We start from the raw sequence: 23,415 nt of genomic DNA, 5'->3' as shown, positions 1-23,415 counted from the left end.
CCGTGGTTGTGATTGTGCATCATTAGTCCTTATGACCCGAGACAACACTGAGTCTCTATATGCTAGGATTTTGCTTTGACTCGTTTACCGACTCCGCGAGAGTCACAAGGTGGCGAGGTTGGGTGCAATTGTGAAGTATGTAGGAGCCAATGTATTGTAGTCGGGAATTCACCGCTCACCTAAGGGTGTGGATATCCTATGTGATATGACGAAATAATATTGAATCAAATATCTAGTTAGAGTGTGAGATGTACATTAGGGAAGAAGTTATCTAGTTGTACATACGATGACACTATGAATATTTAATGATTGTATCACATAGTTATCGAATCTAATATGCAACCCTCGATGAACCAATGGTTGCATATTTGATCGGGATATATGAGATGAAGGAACCGTACTGTATGTTAATCATAACCGATTGGTTCTTGTAGACACTATCAGTTATACAGTTATACCTAGGGAATCATGTGGCGATGCTACTAGACCCTCTTACCATGAGTCGATGAGTTTAATCAGAAGATGATTTTTGACATTTTCATGATCAAATATTAGTGCATGGATGAGGCAAATTAGAGTAAGCCCGAATAAAGGAAAATGTCATGAATCACAGAGTTGTAAACCCACGGCTAGCTTTATCCATGAACCATTGAGGTTCACACAAGCACAAGATCATTTGCTCCCGTTGAGACAATAAATTCAAGGAGTTGAATTTATATATAAAATTATAAGATGGAAAATTCAAGGAGTTGAATGTATGATAATTGAAATTTGGAGAGAATAAATTCAATGAGTTGAATTTATAAAATTTGAGAATTTAATTATTAAACTCAAAAGTTGAGTTTATAAAAGATTAAATGAAAATAGGATATGCATAATGTACTTGTAATGCATAATGTACTTGTAGGATTCAAGTCCAACATGCTAAATAATTAAAGTTTTAATATATTTTAATGAATTAAACTAGTTGGATCAGTCCAATTAATCAAGCTCATTAATATTAATTAATAAATCTACAATTATGAAAATTAGGTTATAATTCAATATTAAGGTAAGGAGGCCACAACCTTAGCCTCCACAAGCCTCTCAATTTTCGAAAACATCTCCACATTATCTCAAGAATTCGGTCACTTAAAAAAGTTTGAGGGTTGAGCTGTTTTTTAATTTTTGCTTTCAAATGTTGAAAACGAAGAACAATTGTTCCAGTCGTAGACCAGGTTAGGAGATATGAAAAAAAGAGTTCAAGAAAATTGTTCGTAGAGAATATAAAAAGAACTATCTCCGTTAATCCTGAAATAGTTGGCGCATAGTCGTAAATTCGCTAAAGGTAAATTTACTAACACCCAATGAATGTTCTTAGTGTTTTAAACCGTACAAGTGTCCAAAGACATTAATTGAAAGTCAAATAAAAAATTTAAAACTTTCGATGTGTTTTAGACACGAGAAAACCGATTGCACAACAATAAAAAGATGAATAAATCCGATAACACTTATTTAGAGATTATAAGACTATAATGTACATGGGAACACAATTCTACACCCGTTATCTAAGTGAAATATGCGGCTTCTAATTCCCTGGCTTTCCTGCCATAGCTTGCAGCTTCTTCTGCCCTTCCCAACATTAAAGAAGCCTTCTCCTATATCATCAAATCGACGACGATCGGACCTAGATTGTGTTTATAAGAACAAATACTGCGAAAACATCAAAGACGATACATACCAAGAGACACCACCAGAATGGCGCGCCTTCCCGCTTCTTCAATTGCTTTTCAATACCTTGGATTGCTAAAAGGTACATAAGAAATGAGTTTAGTAAACTAATCCAAAACAGAGAGCAGGGACTTGACCAGTTCATAATCAGATGACAAAAAACGAAGAAGTATTTTTAGGTGCGGAAAATATAAATTTTTAACTATTTTTAGTTTTTTGATACAAAATAGAAATATTTTATAGGAAAATTTACATACTTTAAACATTTTCTGCCTGGATTTGACCAGGCCAATTACGACCTAACTGGCAAAGAGTAAACAGATTGCTGCTAGGTCGAGCCAGTCGCAAGAAACTCAGTCAAATCTTGGCTTAGGCAATTACTAGAGTCGAGCTCGAGTATCTTTTAACCATGAATGTCGAGCTGTTAGTGCTCACACTGTTTTCAACTACATGACACAACAACTAATTTAAGTCCAAACCTTTGATTTATTTTATTCAACTTGAGCAGTCAAGCTCTCAATTCGTACCTTTTGTGGGTTTCCCGGTATTAAGAAGCAAACTGATATATACTTCAGTGAATACATCAAGCTGTTCATCAGATGCCCCGATTATCTAGCACAACAACGATAGATGGATATTTTCCCGACCAGGATACATTAAAATACGGTTAAAAATAAGAACTCGGGTGTATTTGTCATGGTACCTTAAAGTTAACAGCATCGAATTCATATCCAAGGAATTCCAGTGCCTGCTCATAGTCTCCCTTCCCGTACTTAAAGAGACATTCTGCAAGCTAAAATGGTGTGTTTATATTAGCAAGACTCTAAAGGAAAATGTTCACTGGCTATTCCCCATTTAAGACGAGTATTTAAAGTTCAAAGCTCGCTGAATATGTCTAAACAATCGTTCATCGAGTCCATTCTACTGACATCTAATGAAGAATCAAAATGCCGGATTGAATATAGATAATTAACAAGAAACAACCACTGATTGCAATTCTCAGGACGGCGCACAATTGGGCACACTTCAAATGCAAGAAAAAAGAAAAGAAAGGAAACGAACCGAGAGTCCCCTCAGCATTAATTGTTGTTTCTTCTCGCTCATCATAGAAACTCTACATAAATAAATACACATCAGATCAGATACTAGATTTGTGTGCAACAAAAACCATGGGAGAGAAGAATAAGATCTCCGCACCTCGTTTTCGAGCCCTTGAGAAGATCTTCAGCTTTGTTGAATTCTCCAGTAAATGATAAAGCCCACACTATCAAGATATCAAGGTGCCACTCCAGAAACCAAAATGCCTAAAGTGTGTGGTTCATGTTCAAATAGTCATACTATTAGGGTGTGTTTGGTTGATGTGATTAAATAAGGATAGATGAATAATCACATAGTTATCTAATGTTTGGTTAAATTTTAAGATATATTAATAATCATTTTGACCCGGTTTAAGACCTAATTTTATGATTAATTATTTGATTATTAATCTAACAAATTAAGTGGGATAAGTTATCAACACACTACAAATTATAATTATAAATATTTAATTATCTATCCAATTATTTGAAGAATATATATTTAATTAGCATTTGGGACATTTTGGTCATTACAATAAAATTTACAAAATTAATCCATCATTTTAAAATCATCCAAACACCATGTTATTTATCTCACCATACTATTAATCCATATCTCATTTTTTAATCACTCTAATTATTAATAATTTACTTATTCTATCACACGTACCAAACGGAGCCTTATTATACCACATCTGACATACTAATATAAAAAAGTCTCAAATACAAACATGAAATATCAACTTTCAAAAAATAAAGATAAACAGATCAAACAAGTTCGGTGTATAAGCCTCTTTGTTTCACCCTCTCTTCCATCGATGCCTACTATTTTTTTCTCCAATGGAAAACAAACTAATTTCTGCGTTTTTTTAAATAAAAAATTGAGAGAGATAAGAAGATGATGAGAGTGGCTACTCACTTGGTTTGTTAGATTAATAGCTAAAACCCTTAGCCGGTCACCAAATGCATCAAGCTCACCACGGACATATACACGCAGTAACAGACCAACAGCGTTTAAGTAGACCTGCAAGAATAGACCCAATTGTAACAGACCAGCAGCGTTTAAGTAGACCTGCATGAATAGACCCAATTGTATATTCTAAATGACGAAAAACTAAATTGCCATAAAAGAAAAGCATTAGGTACACCTCTGCAGGCACGGCATCACTTCTTTCCAGTTCTTTCAAGATACAATGATCATAAACATCTCGTACTTTAGTCATTGGAGCCTGGCCTTCTAAGTAGCATAGAGCAACATGCCACCAGTTGTGTGTCAACCTAATAAAAATGCATCTTTAAAATCTGAATGCAAAAGCTAAGTAGAAAATAATGATATGATTTTTGTGAATATCCACAAACATAAAAGACGATAAAGAATTCCATGATCTTGCACAGTCTTCCATGAATTCCACTGCTTCCTTGAATCGACAATCAAACTGGTAAACATGGCAAAGCTGCATAAAGAAAATACTATGATCCTGTGAGAGTCCATTGAAGTACAAAGCTTTTATCGGACAATCAAGCAATAATTATTCTTGCTACAAGTAAATTTTATCAATGTAGGAATGTCACATTCCATATACAAGTTAATGATGCTTCAAGTTGAACTAAAATATATGAAAAACTGGTGCATTAAGAAAGCCAAAAGAATTTTCAACGACCATGATTAAATAATGTATCCAATGAAAATTCAAATCTCATGTTAAAATGAAAAAAAATCATTCTATACTAAATATTCTTTTTAAAAAAAAGGTGAAAATGGATAAGTGATGATGCGATCCAAATTTATTGCTATAAATTGAATAAAAGACGACGAACCCAGGCAAACTTACAGCATGTTGTGACCAAGGGTCATCCTTATTGATCACATATCCCTTCTTTCCAGCTTCGTCTGCATCTTCCATTCTGCCAAGCTCTAATAAAGGAAAGGCAAGCATGCCGTATATATAATTCTCATTCCCATTAATTGGCAGGACCTGTTACAAGAATTAGTTTTATAAATTAGGAGGTCTGATTTCATCTTTTATTGATCTGTTTCTGAAACAGTTGTCTGTCAAAATCACGAGGGGAAATGAAGTCACCTACGATATTTGTTTAACCATAACTTCGATAAGTACCTGTTCTACAAGTTTAAGAGATAGATCCGGTCGACCCATATAAAAGCATATAATTTGAGCTCTCTTAAGCGATACAAGATCTCTTGGGAAATCTTGTAAGTGCTGTAACAAAGCCAATAGAAAGAACCTTAAATCATGATTACTGACTATGTAAGATATTTATATTTTTTAATTTCACCATCCAAAGCGGTCTGAAAACTTCAATAATAACCCCACCATACTGATACGATAAATTGAAAAAATCTCAATGAACAAGATATAAACTATATAATGTTAAGATTGAGACTTGGGTTGATCAAGGGCGGAGGATTGTCCAAGACCATATATTCAACTCCCAGGTATTTTATGGCAAAACGAGTGACCCAACTATGGACAGTCCACTGAGACTTGGACCTATCTCAATCCCAAAAGCTAGCTCCAACCGATGTAGGACAACTAACAAAGAAAAGGGAAACATAGTAATCAAGATTTAGTAGTAACCTTAGAATGCAACTCCACAGCCAGATCATCGTCTCTATTCGGAGAAATTAAATACAGCACAACATCAAACACGGCCTTCTCATACGAACTAGCACGATTCTGTCCAAGTTAAAAAAACCATCCATTATTAAGAAGATAAAAGAAAATAATTGGCACCAGAAAGCAAGAAAAGATGAATTATGAGAAACCAAAACCAAACCCATTAATAATATTGAATAGACAAGATATATACGAGACAAGACTTTGCTGCATCAATGAACGGCGCAGCACGAGATGAATCCGCAGAGCAGAGAAAATGAGCTGCCAAAATGTTTCCAAGGACACATTGTGGATCGCTTCTCGGAGCATCCAATATCACAGACCTTTTTCTCCCATAACCAAGCACCTATGATAAACGCAAATTCAAGAACTCATCCATTTCAAGAACCGCAAAATGGACAGAAATCTATCAAGCAATCAAAGAACCACACAATAAATAACATTTCAAAAAAGACCTTTCGAGGAATCAAAGAGCTACACCACAAATAACATCTAGAAACCATCATTCAAGAAACCAAAAAACTAAACAAAAAAAAGAACAAGAAAATATCTTTCAAGCAATCAAAGAACTACACAGTAAACAACGTAAATAAAATAACCCTCAAGTAATCAAAGAACTAGACAACAATTAACATCAAGAAAACAACTCTCACGAAACAAAAAGAAACTACACTAACATTTACCAATATTTTTACCTGCTGATAGTATGAATTGATGGCCGACATACAAGCATCTGAACAAGTTCTTACTTCGTAACCCCACCTGTCTAATTTCATTTCTCCTTTCATCTCTCTGTGTTGGGAGAAATTAAATTATGGGTTTCGGTGAGTGAGATTTCTAGTATATAGTTGGAAGCTTGAAAATGCTACTTTCTTTCCCTTTCATAGTATAGGCGTTTCTCCAATTATCCACTGGACGTAATTTACTCCGAGTCCAAATGACACGTAAGGGTTTGGTAATTAAAAATATACAGTTTTGGCAAAAATAAAAACTTGTGTGAGATATCTTATGGGTCGTATTTTGTGAGACTAATATTTTATTTGGATCATCCAAGAAAAAATATTACTTTTTATACTAAGTGTTGTGAAACTTGACTCTTTCACCAGCTTCAAGCTTCAAGTAAGCAATCAAGAGGACACTAATCAAAACACTGAATGACCGAAATATGATCAACACAATTACAATAAGGAAAGAGACTCAAGAATGATAGTGGTTCGGCTTGTAATGCCTACATCCACTTTAGAACTCGGAGCAAAGCTTTATTGATGAACAAAGAGAGCTTTACAAGTTTTTCAGAACTAACTGATTAATTCAGACGAAGAAGAATACTTCCAACTGAATTCTCAGCTGTTATTAATAGCCTAAACTAATAACCGGCCCACTAATCATATTGGCCCAGCCCATTAGATATATCCTACTAAGCCTACTCTTCTACTCCTTAGCCCACAAAACTCAGCTTGATCTGCATTCAACAATCGACTATGGAATACACTGATCAAAGCTCAACAAATCTCCTCCTGATCATTATTTCATCTTCTCCTCTGCTCCTCGAGTTCAGATAACTCCTTGCCTCAAGGAGGTTTGTCAACTTTAAGTAGAGCTAGACAATGTTTAAATTTGTCTTCAACAACTACTTTAGTTAACATATGAGAAGGATTGTCGTCAGTTGGCACCTTCTTGATATTGACTTTTCCGCTTGCTATAACGTCTCGAATGAATGAAGCCTCACATCTATATGTTTTGTTCTTTCATGGTGTATTGGATTCTTGGCTAATTGAACTGCCCCTTGGCTGTCACACCATACAGAAGCCTCAGCTTTTATGTCTTCTATTTCTTCCACTATGCCTTTAATCCATAACGCCTCCTTAGAAGCTTCAGTGCAGCCACATATTCTGCCTCAGTGGTTGAAAGAGCTACTATAGGTTGAAGACTTGCTTTCCAGCTTATTGTATTACCATAAAGAGTAAAGACTTAACATGTTTGCGACTTCCTTCTGTCTTGATCACCAACAAAGTATGAGTCCAAATATCCTTCAATCTTCTCTCTTTCACTCCACCTGCTTGTGTAAGTTAGGCCAATATCTTGAGAGCCCTTCAGATACCTAAGTATCCACTTAACAGCCTGCCAATGTTCTGATCCAGGATTTGACATGAATCTACTGATTAGACTCGATGCATATGCAAGATCTGGCCGTGTACACACCATTCCATACATTATGCTCCCGACTGCATTGGCATATGGTATTATTTTCATTTCTTTGATACCATCCTCTGTTTCTGGACTTTGTGCAACCGATAGCTTTATGTGAGCTCCTATCGGAGTTATAACCTGTTTGGCTTGTGCCACGTTAAACCGATTCAGGACTTTCTTGATGTAGCTGCTCTGTGTAATGTGAAGTGTTCCCTTTGGTCTGTTTATATGAATCTCCACTCCCAGAATTTTTGATGCTTGGCCCATGTCCTTCATTTCAAATTCAGTTGCCAGTAGTGCTTTTAGATTGCATATGGTACTTTGCTTTTTACTTGCTATGAACATATCATCAACATATAAAATCAGATAGATTACTCCATTACCTTGAGCATGTTTAGAATAGAAACATGCATCATAGAGCTTCTTTTAAACCCATTTTCGGTCATGAATTTGTCAAACCTCAAGTACCATTGTCTGGGTGCTTGTTTAAGGCCATATAGAGATTTTTTCAGTAGGCACACTTTATCCCTGTCCTTTTCCAATACATAGCCTTCGGGTTGAGTCATGTAGATTGTCTCCTCCAGGTTACCATGCAAGAAAGCTGTCTTGACATCCATTTGCTCTAAATTCAGATCATAATGGACCACCATTGACAGCAAAATTCTTATTGATGTATGTTTCACTACCGGAGAGAATATTTCTTTAAAGTCTATGCCTTCTTGTTGTGCATACCCTTTAGCAACTAGTCTGGCTTTGTGTTTGGGATCCATAACCCCTGGGATTCCTTCTTTTAGCTTGTATATCCATTTGCTACCAATGATCCTTTGGTTCTTCGGTTTTTGGACTAGAACGCAGGTGTCATTCTTTTCCAGAGATCTCATCTCCTCATCCATAGCACTTTTCCATAGTTGACTTAAGTCACTGTCCATAGCTTCATTGTAAGTCCTTGGTTCATTGCTCATGAAGTCTGCTGCCGACATAAGTGCATATACAGTAACTTCATCATATCCAAACTTGTTGGGAGGCTTTACATTTCTTCTTTGTCTATCCCTAGCATGCTGATAATGACCTAAGTCTTTTTGTTCATTAAGATCTTCTTCTGTATAGACTTGTGTTGCCTCTTTCTTTATTGTGGATGCAATTTTTTCTTCATTTCCAGATGCTCCATGATTGTCCTTATCTACATCTGCACGTTCTATAACGCTTTGAGGAGCATTCTCATTCAACATCTCTTGTTCATTAAAAATAACATCCCTGCTTGTTATGAGTTTAGATTTAGCTCCAACTTTGGCCCAACATCTATATCCTTTGGTTCCATCAAGATACCCCAAGAATATGCACTTCTTGGATCTTGATTCAAGCTTTCCTTCATTCACATGTACATAGGCAGGACACCCAAAAATCGTCAGATTTTAGTAATCAGATTTGTTTCCAGACCACATCTCTTCTATTGTTTTGAAATTTAGTGCAGTTGATGGTGCTCTATTGATCAGGTGAACAGCTGTAGAAGCTGCTTCTCCCCAAACATTCTTTCCTAAGTTTGCAAACTTTAACATGCATCAGACTCTTTCTAGAATGGTTCTATTCATCCTTTCCTCAATACCATTTTGTTGAGGAGTGTGCTTAACTGTTCGATGTCTTGCTATGCCATGTTCTTTGCAGTATTCTGTGAATTCATCACTGAGATATTCAAGTTCATTGTCTGTCCGGAGTGTTTTGATTTTCTTTCCTGTTTGGTTTTCAACTAATGCTTTCCATTGCTTGAAGGTTTTGAAAGCTTCAGTCTTCTGTTTTAGAACATATAGCCACACTTTCCTCGAATAGTCATCAATGAAGGTGATGAAATATTTGGCTCCACCTAGTGTATTGACAGTTGCAGGCCCCCAAATATCCGAGTGTATATAGTCTACTGTCCCTTTGGTTGTGTGTTTTGAAGTTTGGAACTTTACTCTAGTTTGTTTTCAAAGTACACAATGTTCACAGAAGCTCAGCCTATTCACTTCATCATTTCCAAAAGCACCTTGTCTTTTTAATTCATCTATTCCTCTTTGGCTTATATGTCCAAGCCTCAGGTGCCAAACTCTAGTCATATCAGGTAGAGTTTCTGTGGCTAAGTTCAAAGATGAAATAATTGTTTCGCCCTGCAGCACATACAGGCCATTTTGTTTGATTCATTTCATAATGACAAGGGATCCAAAACTTACTTTGATTGTTCCACCAACTGCTTTGTAGAAATAGCCTTTGCCATCTAAGCTTCCGAGTGATATAAGGTTTCTCCTCAGACCTGGTACATATCTCACATTAGTGAGTGTTTTACATGTACCATCTTTCATTCTGATCCTTATCGATCCAATTCCAGCAATGGTGCATTCGGCATCATTACCCATTACCACTTTACCTCCTTCATAGTTGTTTAGTTGCTCGAACCACTCATTATTTGGAGTCATGTGGTATGTGCATCCTGAGTCTAGTATCATGTCTTTATCATTGTGTGATGTAGTGACTGTTAGTACCTCAGAGCTCTCATATCCATCTGAGAGAATTGTAAGATCGCTTGACTCGGTTTCTTTTGCTTTTCCTTTGTGTTTTCTCTCAGGGCAATCTCGCTTGAAGTGCCCTTCTTTATGACAGAGGAAGCATTTCAATCTTGTTCGAGATTTAGATCTAGTTCTACTCCTCTTCTTGTGCGAATTGAATCTCTTATCTGTTCTTCCTCTCATTATCAATCCTTCACCATCTTCTTCATTCCTTACCTTCCTTTCTTGATTTTCTTTTGCTTTAATGGCAGTCACGACTTCATCAAGAGATATGCTGTCTCTTGAGAATTCCATCGTGTCAACAAAGATCTCATAAGATTTCGGTAATGCATTCATGATCAGTAGTACTTTGTCCTCATATTCAATATTGATTTCAAGATTTTCCAAAGTGATAATAATCTTGTTGAATTCATCAAGATTGTCTTCAATGGTTTTTTCTTCCATCATCTTGAATCCGAATAATTGCTCTTTGAGATGAATTCGGTTGTAGAGTGTGTTTGTCATGTATAGCTTTCCGAGTTTCAGCCATACTCCTGCCGTGTTGGTTTCTTTGTCAACTTCACGTAGGACACGATCACTTAGATGCAGAATCAAGGTGTTGTACGCTTGCTCTAGGATCTCTGCCTTCTGATCGGGTGTGAGTGTTAGTGGCAACTGTTTTTCCCCTTCAAGAGCTTTGGCAACCTTCATTTGTACCAGAATTACCTTCATCCTCTTACGCCATATTTAGAAATCTGTCTTGCCATCAAATCTTTCAATCTCTACGTGAGTGATTCCCATTCTTGAAAGAAATTATCACCGAGAAGCCCCAAGAACCTATGCTCTCAGTTTGTCGTGAAACTTGACTCTTTCACCAGCTTCAAGCTTCAAGTAAGCAATCAAGAGGGCACTAATCAAAACACTGAATGACCGAAATATGATCAACACAATTACAGTAAGGAAAGAGACTCAAGAATTATAGTGGTTCGGCTTGTAATGCCTACATCCACTTTAGAACTCGGAGCAAAGCTTTATTGATGAACAAAGAGAGCTTTACAAGTTTTCCAGAACTAACTGATTAATTCAGACGAAGAAGAATACTTCCAACTGAATTCTCAGCTGTTATTAATAGCCTAAACTAATAACCGGCGCACTAATCATATTGGCCCAGCCCATTACATATATCCTACTAAGTCTATCTCTTCTACTCCTTAGCCTACAAAACTCAGCTTGATCTTCATTCAACAATCGACTATGGAATACACTGATCAAAGCTCAATACTAAGAATATTACTTTTTATTGTGAATATCGGTAGAGATATCCGTCTCACAGATAAAGATTCGTGAGATCGTCTCACAAGAGACCGACTCAACTTTCTGTTTTTTTTTTTTTAAATTTTGATTGAAAACACATACAGATAAATGTGTGTAAGCTAAAGTTTTGAAAACATGTGTGTTTAAGATTTAAAAATACGAGAAGTTAATATATATTTTTTCTTCACGATTTTTTTTAAAAATCTCAAAATTCAACAAAGTAATATATGCACGTAACAGTTTTTATGTATGTATATATTCAAATAGAGTTCATATAATAAGTAATTGTCAAGAATGTGGATAGAGTGGTGAGGTGAGTCATTTCTTTGCCACATAAGCATGTTCATCTTCTTTCACATAAATATTATTATTATTATTATTATTAATAATAATAATATCTTGTGCGTTAGATTTGGTTGAGCGTTTAAAAAATAATTATGGATTTTTATTTTTACCAATACTTTTAAGAACATTGGTTGAACCTGACTAGCGTGGTTCGTATGTTATTGAGTTATCTCAGATATTTATCTAATATGCAAAGAAAAATAACATTGACAATTTTCATTGTTATATAAAATATTAATAATAGATGGAAGTCTAACTTGTAATAAAATATATCTCAAATTTTTAGTAGGACATACAAATTTGAAAATAATATTAATAGATTGGACTAATTCAAAATATTTTGATTATTTATGATGTAAATTAAATACTAATTTTTTATAAGTCGGTCAATTTATATTCTTTGTTTTCTCTAAAAATCCGAACACGCTCATATACTGAAATTTTGAGGAATTATTTTATTTTACATTCTTAATTATTGATTTTTTTCGATTATTTAAATTAACTATTATTTAATAACAAATCAATTATGTAAACTCACATTCACATTATATGTTTATATAATGTTTCATGTCAAAAACGATGAATTTCAAATTCACCTAATACTGATGTCATTCAAAATACATTCTACTTTGTTTTATTAATGTATAAATAAATAAGTGTGTTATTTAAATTTAATATATTAATTTACTGTAAACAATAAAATTAATTAAATCTATTCATATTCAAATTCATTTCCCAAGTGCACCATAAGATAATTTGTTATATTAATTTAGTTGGTGTGAAACAATTAGCATCATATTTAAACCAAATATTAGAAAATTTTATAATAATTAAAAGAATATAAAATAAAAAATTAATTATAAATTTCATTGTTGTGCGTCATTATAAAGAAAATTAAATATTTTTTAAATTATTTTGTATGTGCAATTATGTAACCGTGTATTTGGAAATTATGTTTGAAATGCTCAATATTGAATGAAACCAATAAACTAAAATCAGAAGAGAAATAAAGAATTAAATCCCTATAAAAGAATTGGTAGTAAACAATACATTATATATATGTGTGTATACATATATATGTTGTTCGTGATCGACCTCCTCAACTGCGTATCAATCGAAATAGAGAGCGGCACAGCCCCCGAAAAAGAGAGTGCTTACATCTAGTATGTCCATGCTATGGTGCCCCAGGGTGGATAGGAGCGGGTCGAGCCCGTAGCGCCGAAGAGCAACAGCCGCGTACGATATCTACTAGTAAATAGAACACATCTATGCATATAATTTTAAACTAATTTTTGTTATGATTAATAAATCTAATCAATTTTATATTAATAAAGATTAGGAGTGAAGGCCCTTGCCAGTATGTAATTAAAAGAATAATGCCTGAATTTCTGTATATTAGACACTCATTTAGTGTCCATACTTTGTCATATAGTTTTTTGTAACTTAATATTAAATTGATTTTCCCTGACATTATAGAATTGAAATTTGTTTATTTTATTTCGTACAAAAAACCTATCTCAATAAGACTCGTTAGTACATCAAGGCACCGTTTGATACGTATGATGAGATTACTAAACTGAAGATAATAGAAGGGATAAGAAACTTGAGTACGTAGACATTTAGTACAAGGGTTTGAAATCAGTTTCTGTTTGGTTCTAGGGATTCCATGTGGATAAATAATAGTACAATATTTACATTTCCAACTTTACCCCTTTCACAAAACATAACACGCTTCCTCTCTTTTTCACTCCAAAGTCTTCCCAACTACTCTCTCACTAATTGCTGGTTTTTTGCATTTCTTAGATCTCACATCCGATGTACAACAGAAGAAGAAATTTCAAAGTAAGTGATGGTGATGGGTTACCAAAAAATGTTCCTCCATTTTTTTGAGTTCCCGAGTTGTTGAAAAGCGGAAGTTCAAAGAAAGTCTTTAACTCGTTGTTGTTTCTGTTAAATTTGATTCCTTTGTGTCTTCGAGAAGTAACATTTTCAGGTTTGCCGACCGTTGATTTCTGGAATTACACCGTCGAAGCATCTCTCGAAGAAAATTTCACAGGACGAAACGATGCACTCCGTCTGAAAGTCTATGCGATGGTGATTTTTTCCTTTCTCTGCATATTATGTTTATGTGTCCGAGTTTATGATCTGAGAACATCATATTTACCTTAAAATGTGATATTTGTTATATTAATTAACTCCATGTACTCTGTAAACTTGAATAAATTTTTTTCTATGTACATATTTGGCTTTAAAATTATAATCTATGTTCTGTTCAACGCAGCCCAAAACATACGTCGTGTTCGTCGGAAGGAAGGCTGGAGTGTACGATAGATGGCCTGATGCCAATGCCCAAGTTTATCGTTTTCCTGGTGCTTGTTACAAAAGTTACGAAAGTAGAAAAGCTGCCGAGGAAGCCTTTAATTTGTCCGTTAAAGAACCGTTTGACGTCTCAGATTTAAACGAATCCAGTAGCTCCGCATCTACTACAGCTGAACATATTGCTCGGAGAACAAATGAAAGTAAGAAATTAGTTGATCTCCTGAAGTAATTATTTGATTTACGTCGTGAGAATCGCAACATAGGTATGAAAATGGAGAAGTTATCCGAGGATATTGGAAAGTTGTTGAAGGATTTGGAAATTAATTCTGTTCCATAGAAAATTCTGTACACCAAGCTTCGTTCGTATTTTAAAAATTATTGTTTGAACGGTACTTGTAGTCTTAAATTGCCCTGTCTGAAACAACACAACAAACTAACATATATGTCCAAGTGTTGCCTACTGCACATTCTTCTCTACATGTCAAAGAAACACAAGTCATTGTATGACACAAAGTTCTCTGATGTAGGTATGAGAATTGGCGTATACTTTCCTTAACCATTCAAATTCTAAATGTATCATATATCTCTGTAGTTACAATTTCTTCTGTAAACTATATGTGTCGGTTGTTTCTTAACTTCATGTGGAGTAAACAGTAAATTTTGTTCTCCGCTTATTAATTCACTTGGTACGCAATTTCTACGCTCGCCAATTTATGTTGGTAACATGCATCCTTTACTTATGTACAGTTGTCAAAAACAGTGAAGTGGGTGTCTGCATTAAGAAGTGAAAATAATTTAAAAAAACTTATTTCATTGTTACCTGTTGCAGTGTAATAATTTTAGGTCCAGTAGTTGCATATTATTCGGTAGGTGTTGACCTACTGAAGATATGCATCATTGCAATATCTACGCCAGGCAGCTTACTGAATACAAGTAGTTGGAGGAATTTAGTAAATAAATCCTTGTTGTTATAAATAGGAAGCATGCTTAGTATGATACAACGGGAGACTCAACATAGTATAGGGGTTCTTCATGTTGTGCACAAGGTCTGCATGTTACCCAAATTGCTCCGAAGAAACTGTGAGCAGCAAGTACCAGGTACCTGTAATTGATCTGATTTCTGATGATGAAACATTTACGTGCAGTGACAAGGAAGTAGCTGATAGTCAGCCAAAGTTGGTAACTGCTGATCAACTTGTAGATGTTTACGAAAAGGGTAAGAAGAAGCAAAAATTGTGTCACATAGCTTCCGTGCATGCTTCAGTCCGTGAATGTCATGCTCCAGAAACGAATGAAGATGTCAAATTGAAGCTTGGAAACAACAGCAAGTCAAAGGAAAAACAGTCCAAAACACATCTCTAAATTCTGTGCAGATATGGCACCACCCTTATTTTGTTCTCACCGACTAAGTTACAGTATGATGATGAACTGTGGATTTTGGCTAAATGTATATAGAAGTGTGTACTTGTTTGTCATTTCTGCACACATTATATGTAGTATGTATTACATGTCCATGTAGGTACTGTCCAACAATGTGAAGGTGTTTTTGTGGCAAATGTAGTTGGCTGTAAATGACTAATTCCAATGCTAGTTCACTTGTGTTTTTGTTGGACAACACATCTCTAAATTCCACATCTCAGAAGTGTTGAACTTTGAATTTAAGTTATTGGAATTACAGTACTGAACGAAGATGTCTTCGTACGATAATGAATTGTATGTCATAATATTTTGCACAAGAAAATAAAATATTACGAATAGGTTGTTAGCTATTAATCAGTGTTGGAATGTCAAATGGAAAATTTATATTTGGAGCAAGAAAAACGTAGTAGGAATATCATAAAAATTATATGGAATTGCACAAGGGTATACAATACAATTCATTACAAATTACAGTGTTGTACTTAACAAAATAGAGCACACAGGAAGCAGTTCACAAAAAAAGAGCTAACAACATCTCCATCTTCGACAATGAGGAACAAAATATGAGATTACAACAGCTCCATCACCGACCATTACGAAAACTAAGTTCATCTTCATCACAAAATCAAAACCCATTGTTCCAAAACAAACATAAATCTTTGACCCCTAGTCACCACGCAATAACTTCTTAACCAAGCAAATTCTTCCACGCTCGCCAAGTCTTTTGAACAATGCCAAGTCGTTATGGTTGTTGAACAACAACTTCGCTGCAACAACTTGTTCATCTTCTGAAAGCTCTGTAAGACCCTGCAATGCATCCAAAACCGAATCTTGCACATCAGAAATTTTGTCCTCCGCGGAAATTTCCTTGATCAGTTGTGACATCGTGTCTTTCGTTATGTGCGCGAGGTTGTTGATTGCTTCGACTATTGATGCATCATGGTCACTCGTGTGCTTCCTTTTCTTACTTTTCGAAGATGTACCTGCATTTGTTTTAGACGTTGGCGTATGCGTCTCAGATATGGAATCGTCAGCACCATTGAAAGGGATAAAGGTACGAGTCTCACCAATGAACTCTTCGTTTGGATTGTCTTCGCCAAGTTTAAGAACTTGTTGTAACGCATTCTCAAAATTCTTTGAGTGCTCCCCAGTAGCTCGATCGTTTCCAAAAATTTTCACCCAAATCATTGAAATGCATCCATTGCTCATGCCGCATTGCTCTAAAACTTGGGTCATGCTGCATCAAACATGAAGCGAACGAGTATTGTGTACACATTTTTAACTTAAGTTCAAAGTATTTTAGAGTACATACCTTCAGAATTGATTGCCAAGTCTCGTCTGTAGCATCGATTGTGTTATCAGTATCATTCCAACCGACACCACTCTTAGATAACAACGTCACCAAAGTACTATATGTTTTCTTCCATACGTGTATTTTTGAATTTATGTGAGGATTCCCACGTATATTTGTTCCTGGTATTGCTTTCTGCATTGCATTCTCCAACAAAGTCAAGTAACCCGCTTTGAAACCATTCTCGCTTTTCCAACCCTTTGTCATTACATCTTTCAGCGACTGTATTAAGACATCTTCTTCACGGCCACTCCAACTTCGCCGTGTCTTCTCCGGTTGCTTGCAACTTGCACTGCGGCTACCAGAAGTAGCTACACTGTCCATGAGTACACGAAAGCTCGGTGGAGAATTCTGTCATTAAATCAACATCATAAGTACATGTAGTAGTATTCACTGACAATCTTAAAATGTAACATCAAAGGCGAAAATGGTACATTAAAATATTTCAGTGGCATATACAACGTGCTTCACAGAAAGTTTCGTCAATTACACTTATTGCTCTAAAACAACTACAACATCAGATTTAGATAAACAATGTAAAGATGTGCAGCCCCAGACAATCACATATTACAAGAAGGAATAGTTAAATGTAGGTGTTCCACATGGACATTGCGCACTGATCTTGCCAATTAACCCACTCGTTCGACGACTCAAAACTGCTTATGTACTCATTTTGTGTCTCGTGAATGGGACTGCCAACTTCATCTTCGTATTCCTCTAAAGGATCATCGGGAATTTGATTACGAATGAAATTATGTAATAGAATGCAAGCAAGAATTATTTGGTTTTGAACATGCAAGGGGTAGAACGAAGGACTTCGAAGGATAGCCCATCTCTTTTTCAACAAACCGAATGCTCTTTCAATAATATTTCTTGCTTGTGAATGCCTCCAATTGAATAACTCCTTGTGATCTTGTGGTGCGGACGCACGATTGCCCCAAGCATCCCTATGATATCTTAGTCGTCTGTACGGAGTCAAAAAACCCTCGGCATTAGCGTATCCATTGTCACAAAGATAATAACACCCTGCACAACGGTTACGTACGACATAATTATTCTTAAAGGGCCAAGCTTTAATGGTAAATGTTGGCAGAAATTAAAAAGTAGACAGAAATAGACAACAAACTCATTCACATATAACCTCTTGGAACCTTGAATGCATCATCCCGAGTTAATGCATCTCTTAAAACCCTGGTGTCTGCGGCAGACCCCTCCCATCCAGTAAGAGCGTAAATGAAATTCATATTTCTATCACAAACCCCCAACACATTAACCGCAATATTTCATTTTCTGGTTCTGTATTTGGCTTTGTCTCTGGCCCGAACTTGTACTCCGATATGAGTGTCATCCAACGCACCTAGACAACCCTTTCAAAACAATGAAACGACGTAAATAATTGTCAAACAATACTTAGTTTCACTAAAAAAAATTGATGGACAAACTTAAAACTAAATCAATTTCTTTACAACGTAATACCTCAAACCATTTCCAAGGTTAGATGTCACAATTAGCATCCACAGGCGTAGGCTTCACAAGAAGTAACATATACAACTTCAACAACGCATGCATAACTTCATGAAAATGTGCGCTGACTGTCGTCCATTACGCATGTAATCATGACTGGTTACCCGATTTTTCTTGTGGTGTGCCAATATAGACAAAAACATTGCATCCTTTTCTTGGACGCGGACATATCGAGAATCTGTTAGTCCTCCTAAATGTGTTAAAAGATAGCACAACCTTCCAAATGCGTTTCGATTCATTCTCAAGTTCAACACGCATTGTACATCACTCGCATCAATAATCATATTCAAATGGCTAAATTGAGCATTGATTCTCTGTGTCATGCTATAGGAAACTGGTCTGGTACGAGTGAGACGACGTCGATGGGCAACGATTCTCGTACGTCGTCGAATTAGAATACATAACATCAATAAGTTGGTAAACAACAGTTGTTGTACCATTAGAACCAGTAGAAGGTTTCTACGTTTCATGTCCGTCTTCCCACAACACTCAAAAAACGAGCAGACATTATTACTCAGTCGCACAAAACAACAATAGTAATTAAATGTTAACAAAAACACAATTATTAAAGGGAATTGTGTTTTGTAACTACTCTCTTTCGGCGATATGAGAAATCGTAAGAATTTTATTACAATTAAATAAAACGAACATATGAATTATGCAAAAGTAATGTAGACAACGGTGAATACACCATTGAAGCCTATAATTTTGGATTGAAGTTAAAACTCGGTGACGGAATTAAAATTTAAATCCGAAAATGAAGACAAGGTGATTAATTTGTGAGAGAAATAGTTGTTCAGAAATATAACAACAAATCCTTGAAATAGATAATTTACCTGCAGATAGTACGAAGTTTATAAGCAATTTGAGACGCCGAACTGGACTTCAATGGATGATATGTAGTAACCCTCCTGGAAGAAGGAGGGCGGCCATTTTCAATCCATGGTGACAAATAAGTGAGAAATGCGCAACCACGATGTGAAGTAGGGCGGAGGGTAATTTAGGAAATGAGACAAGCTTCCTCATCTACTGTAGAAATAGGGACTACGAATACCTTCTTGACTTTGGGATTGAATTCTTCCATTTTCACGTTTCTACAGTACGTGATTCACGGGCCCATGGTTATCCCCACTGGTGTAAAAACTGAACCAAACGTTTGACTAATAAATTTATCCTACACTAATCCAAAGTACCAAACGTAGCACAAGAACATAACGAGATTGATGATAGTACTATTCTTGTTTTATTTGAGTTTTGAGTTGTGTGATAGTTTATTTAAGTACTTCGCATCGTATTATCGTAAATTGTATTTTTATTCTTGATAATTCATTATATTTGTCATATTATTGAGTGTATGATGTATATAATTGAAATGAAAGTGAGAATTTGATTGACTTAAGACACTCTCATCATTATACATTGTAACAAATGTCATTTAATTTCCCTTTTTTTTGTCTTTATCTACAGAAGTCTCTGAAAATTTGATTGACTTGAGACATATTTGGAAACATTCTTTCATTCATAGTTGGTAGGAGAATGTTCCATCATATTTTATCAAAAACAACTTGTAGGACCGAGCATTTGCCGCTTTACCAAAAGTTATAGCTGGTAGTAATGGTGCAACTCAAATATTTTAAATAGCACAACAGCTCAAGTACCAGTGTTCGACCGCTCTACCAATCAGAGATAATTATTGCACCCAACAATCTTTCTCCCAATAATTGCACTCCTTGCAATCAATGAGATTCGAGCATGTGTCCTTGGCTCTGATATCAATTGTAGGACCGAGCGCTTGACGCTTTACCAAAAACTAACGCTGGTGGTAATGGTCCAACTCAAATCTTTTAAACCGCACAGCAGCTCAAGCACCACGGTTCGACCGCTCTACCAAACAGGGACAATTATTGCACCCAACACAACTTGACTAGTAATATCCTTTGAACTTACTTAGATGAGACCATTTGCAGTATGGTTGGAGTTAAACAGTTTGAACACTTGCACTACATATAGAACTTTGATATGGTCCGATTGAAAAATGATCTCTTGCAACTACAGTTTGGAAATATTGTGGCTTTACTTCCTTGCGTTAACGGCTTGATCTCTTGATGTTCTATCTGAACGGATTGAAAAGATCAAGTGGTCCAGAGACATGACATTATAATAATGGAGCAGCTTGATCCTGAAAACTCCATATTGTTTATTTTTTAATCACCTAAATTTAGGGTACTAGAAATATTCTAACAATTTCTCTCTTTTTTTGTGATGACAAAACCAAACTGGGATTTTATACAAAAGTTACATGAACACAATTTAAACGAGATATAATGGAAAAGAATTAATTTTATTGATTAAATAAAATTTCATTGTTACATGTGCCAAAAAATTTCCATTTACACCTACAATATATATATAAAAAATCCTATCGTATAAAATATGAACTCGAACCATTGCCACTACCAAATATTTTAATTTTAGCTTCCTCCTCGAACCCGCGTCGATCCTCAACCTATTTGGCTTCTTCTTTTCTCCCTTTCTGTCCTTACCACGCTGCATGAATTCAAGAACTTTCTGCAACTGGCGGCCAATGGTGGACTAGAGGAGATCAAACCGTGCTTCCATATAATGCTTTAATTGGGTAATTTGCCCTAAAAGCTCAAGTCATTGCAGCGACTTGTTTCTTTGTATCAATTTTTTCTGCTTCCACCTTGAAGTTTGTCTTGATTGAACAGAGCTCGTGCATAATATGTTTCTTGAAGCCATCAAAGCTATAGTCTGAGCAAAATGTTTGACCTCGACATTGGAAACAGAATTGGTCAAGTCCTTCATTAGTGAGTAAATTTGTCGGAACACGACTTGAGGAATAATATCATTATCAATGTAACGTCCGAAAAATCAGTCCACGTAAACCATATACATGCAAAATTATTTTAATTGCTCGATTTTTTTAATAAATTGATTTTAAATGATAGCATGATATTTACTATATGATTAAATATATGATTGCATGTTAAATGATTATATGACATGATTACATGAAATTAAGGATTTTATAATAGGCAGGGGAAAGGAGACTGTGGACGACCAAGACAAATATATGTATTTTTAATTAAATAATAGCAAGGCTTCCTAATATGATCTAAAAATGATTTAATTTTTACGAGTCGAGCTCAATTTTTCTTGGGAAACCGGTTTTGGGCAAACAAGGAGTTTTAGAAGATCAAAAATATTATTTTACGGAAACTAATTCTATAAAATTTTATGTTTTAATTAATTAAATGTTATTGGGCCCAATTTAATTAATATAATTAGGTCCAATTACCCTTAAGTTGAAAGCCCAAAATCAAAGCCCATTTAACTTGCAAATTAAATTATTATGCTACCTAGGTTTGTGAAGGATCGAGTGTGTTAGTGCCTTCGAAGACATTTCGAACACCACATTCTCCAATGAGCTGCAATAGCTCGTGTTCTAAGAATATTAACACCTATGAAATTAAATCGAGTTTTGGTTAAACCAAGCGGAAGAAACTCGAAGTAATCCTTCGTGAAGAATACTGATATAATAGAAAGCATTTTAACTTATGTAAACTGACTTAACCGAAAGAAGACAGATTAGTTTTCGCATTCTTCAGTTCAGTTATGGTGAAAAGTGAACTGACGAATACTCCAATTGATCAAAACAGTTTGAAAGCTATAGTTAATTAGTTACATACACAAGATATGTTTATGGATGTTCGGAGACTTCAACTGCACCTACGTCACCCTTTCTACCGCCTCGGGTAGGATCCACTAGAAGACTTTGATTTAAACAACTCTTTGTACAAACTCACTCAGCTAGGACTTACCCACTGCCTAAACTGAACTCCTAGACTTAGACTGAAGGCAGCACCTTTCAGTCAACATTTCTTTAATGTCTATGTGAGAAAGACTACATACACAAGTTTAACGTCTTTGTACAAGACTGTATTTGAGTGGTTGAGAGTGTTTGTGTGTGTGAGAACTGAACAAAGATGTTCTCACAAACTGAGAGAAATATGCTTCTAATATAAGATGATATATCTGTAAAGAGTTCACTCGATTGGGCTGAATGCTTCTCTTAAGCTGATATGACTTTGAAGCGTGCCCTTTTCTTTTTCTCTCTTAAGTTGTACATATTTGAGTCTTTACTGATCTTCTCTTTATATAGGCGGGAAAACTGATCGTACAATGAGACTCATTTATTGTATCGGTTGCATCTTGAATTCGTTTTTTGGATTTTGTGTCTCGAATTTTCAACTGCCCTTCTGAAACGTTTTGTCTTTAATGCACTGATGCAACGTCCATTATTTTTCTTTGACTGGATAATGGTTTTGTACCTTCACGTACAGCTGGATTCCACTTGAAAGAGTTTGTATTCATCCATAACTGAAAGATTCTAACTGATTCTTCGAACTGGTCAGTTGAATTGATCTTTCAGTTGAGCTAGTGAAATCAGTTGACTCGTCAATTGAACTGATTTCACACTCGTTCAGTTGGACTGATCAGCTGGGTTTCTTCATCAATTGAACACTCCTTCGGCTGGCCAAGCTTCTGAGGTTTTCCTGCTGAATCACCTATAACTGGACAATCAGCTGGACTGCTCAATTGACGTAACCAGTTAGACTGATTCATTTTGTGCGATCAGTTGGGTCTTTAGTTTTTGCGATATAAACATCTCGTGAGTGATCCTAGATGCTGCACACTAAGGTAGATCATTAGTAAAACAATTAGCAAGGTTTTTTATCATCAAAATCAATATTGCGAACTTGAAAAGTTCCAACAGTTTGCAAACCACATAATTCCTTCACCATCAGCAGCCAAAAACACCCTCACACACTCACAAGTATTTTCGAAAATTTAGGAAGGAAAGAAGCTTGTATTCTTCGTCGCCCGTTCGTTCTTCCTCGTCGACGATTGAAAATTTGAGCGTTATAAACGCAAAGGCACGTTTCCTAAACCTTTTAAAAATATCAAACAAGTCATAATATTCTTGATTTAAT

The 23,415-nt window shown here is 35.5% G+C and overlaps 2 protein-coding genes and 1 long non-coding RNA gene across 6 annotated transcripts; 1 reads left to right on the top strand and 2 right to left on the bottom strand.

Annotated features, from left to right (window-relative positions):
* Positions 1-1,372: 1,372 nt before the first annotated feature.
* On the bottom strand, positions 1,373-6,345 carry LOC140819591 (uncharacterized). 4 transcript variants are annotated; one of them, XR_012115241.1, is made up of 15 exons: positions 6,118-6,345; positions 5,616-5,768; positions 5,384-5,482; positions 4,904-5,005; positions 4,619-4,762; positions 4,146-4,240; positions 3,935-4,064; positions 3,706-3,858; positions 2,908-3,014; positions 2,773-2,824; positions 2,414-2,503; positions 2,238-2,322; positions 1,968-2,156; positions 1,721-1,785; positions 1,587-1,637 (listed from the first exon to the last, which is right to left on the bottom strand). XR_012115241.1 is itself a non-coding variant. In XM_073179745.1 (14 exons), the coding sequence occupies exons 1-14, from the start codon at positions 6,208-6,210 to the stop codon at positions 1,548-1,550; spliced, it is 1,458 nt and encodes a 485-aa protein (XP_073035846.1). In that variant the 5' UTR covers positions 6,211-6,345; the 3' UTR covers positions 1,373-1,547. The 4 variants fall into 4 exon arrangements, 3 of the variants coding, with proteins under 3 accessions (XP_073035846.1, XP_073035847.1, XP_073035848.1); XM_073179745.1 differs by lacking the exon at positions 1,968-2,156 and having other exon boundaries at positions 1,373-1,637; XM_073179746.1 differs by lacking the exon at positions 1,968-2,156 and having other exon boundaries at positions 1,376-1,637; positions 3,706-3,810.
* A 7,175-nt stretch (positions 6,346-13,520) lies between these two features.
* Positions 13,521-14,668, top strand: LOC140820064 (uncharacterized). Its single transcript, XM_073180372.1, has 3 exons — positions 13,521-13,629; positions 13,781-13,881; positions 14,069-14,668. The coding sequence occupies exons 2-3, from the start codon at positions 13,879-13,881 to the stop codon at positions 14,333-14,335; spliced, it is 270 nt and encodes an 89-aa protein (XP_073036473.1). The 5' UTR covers positions 13,521-13,629; positions 13,781-13,878; the 3' UTR covers positions 14,336-14,668.
* Positions 14,669-17,458: 2,790 nt separating this feature from the next.
* LOC140820130 (uncharacterized) lies at positions 17,459-18,878 on the bottom strand. Its single transcript, XR_012115351.1, has 3 exons — positions 18,353-18,878; positions 18,018-18,243; positions 17,459-17,902 (listed from the first exon to the last, which is right to left on the bottom strand). It is a non-coding gene; the product is annotated as an uncharacterized lncRNA (long non-coding RNA).
* Between the last annotated feature and the right edge of the window lie 4,537 nt (positions 18,879-23,415).

Source organism: Primulina eburnea, chromosome 18 (genome assembly GCF_022965805.1).
Source record: "Primulina eburnea isolate SZY01 chromosome 18, ASM2296580v1, whole genome shotgun sequence".
In the NCBI taxonomy this organism is placed as follows: domain Eukaryota; kingdom Viridiplantae; phylum Streptophyta; class Magnoliopsida; order Lamiales; family Gesneriaceae; genus Primulina; species Primulina eburnea.
Note: the sequence above shows the minus strand (reverse complement) of the source record. Positions and strands in the feature narration are given on the sequence as shown.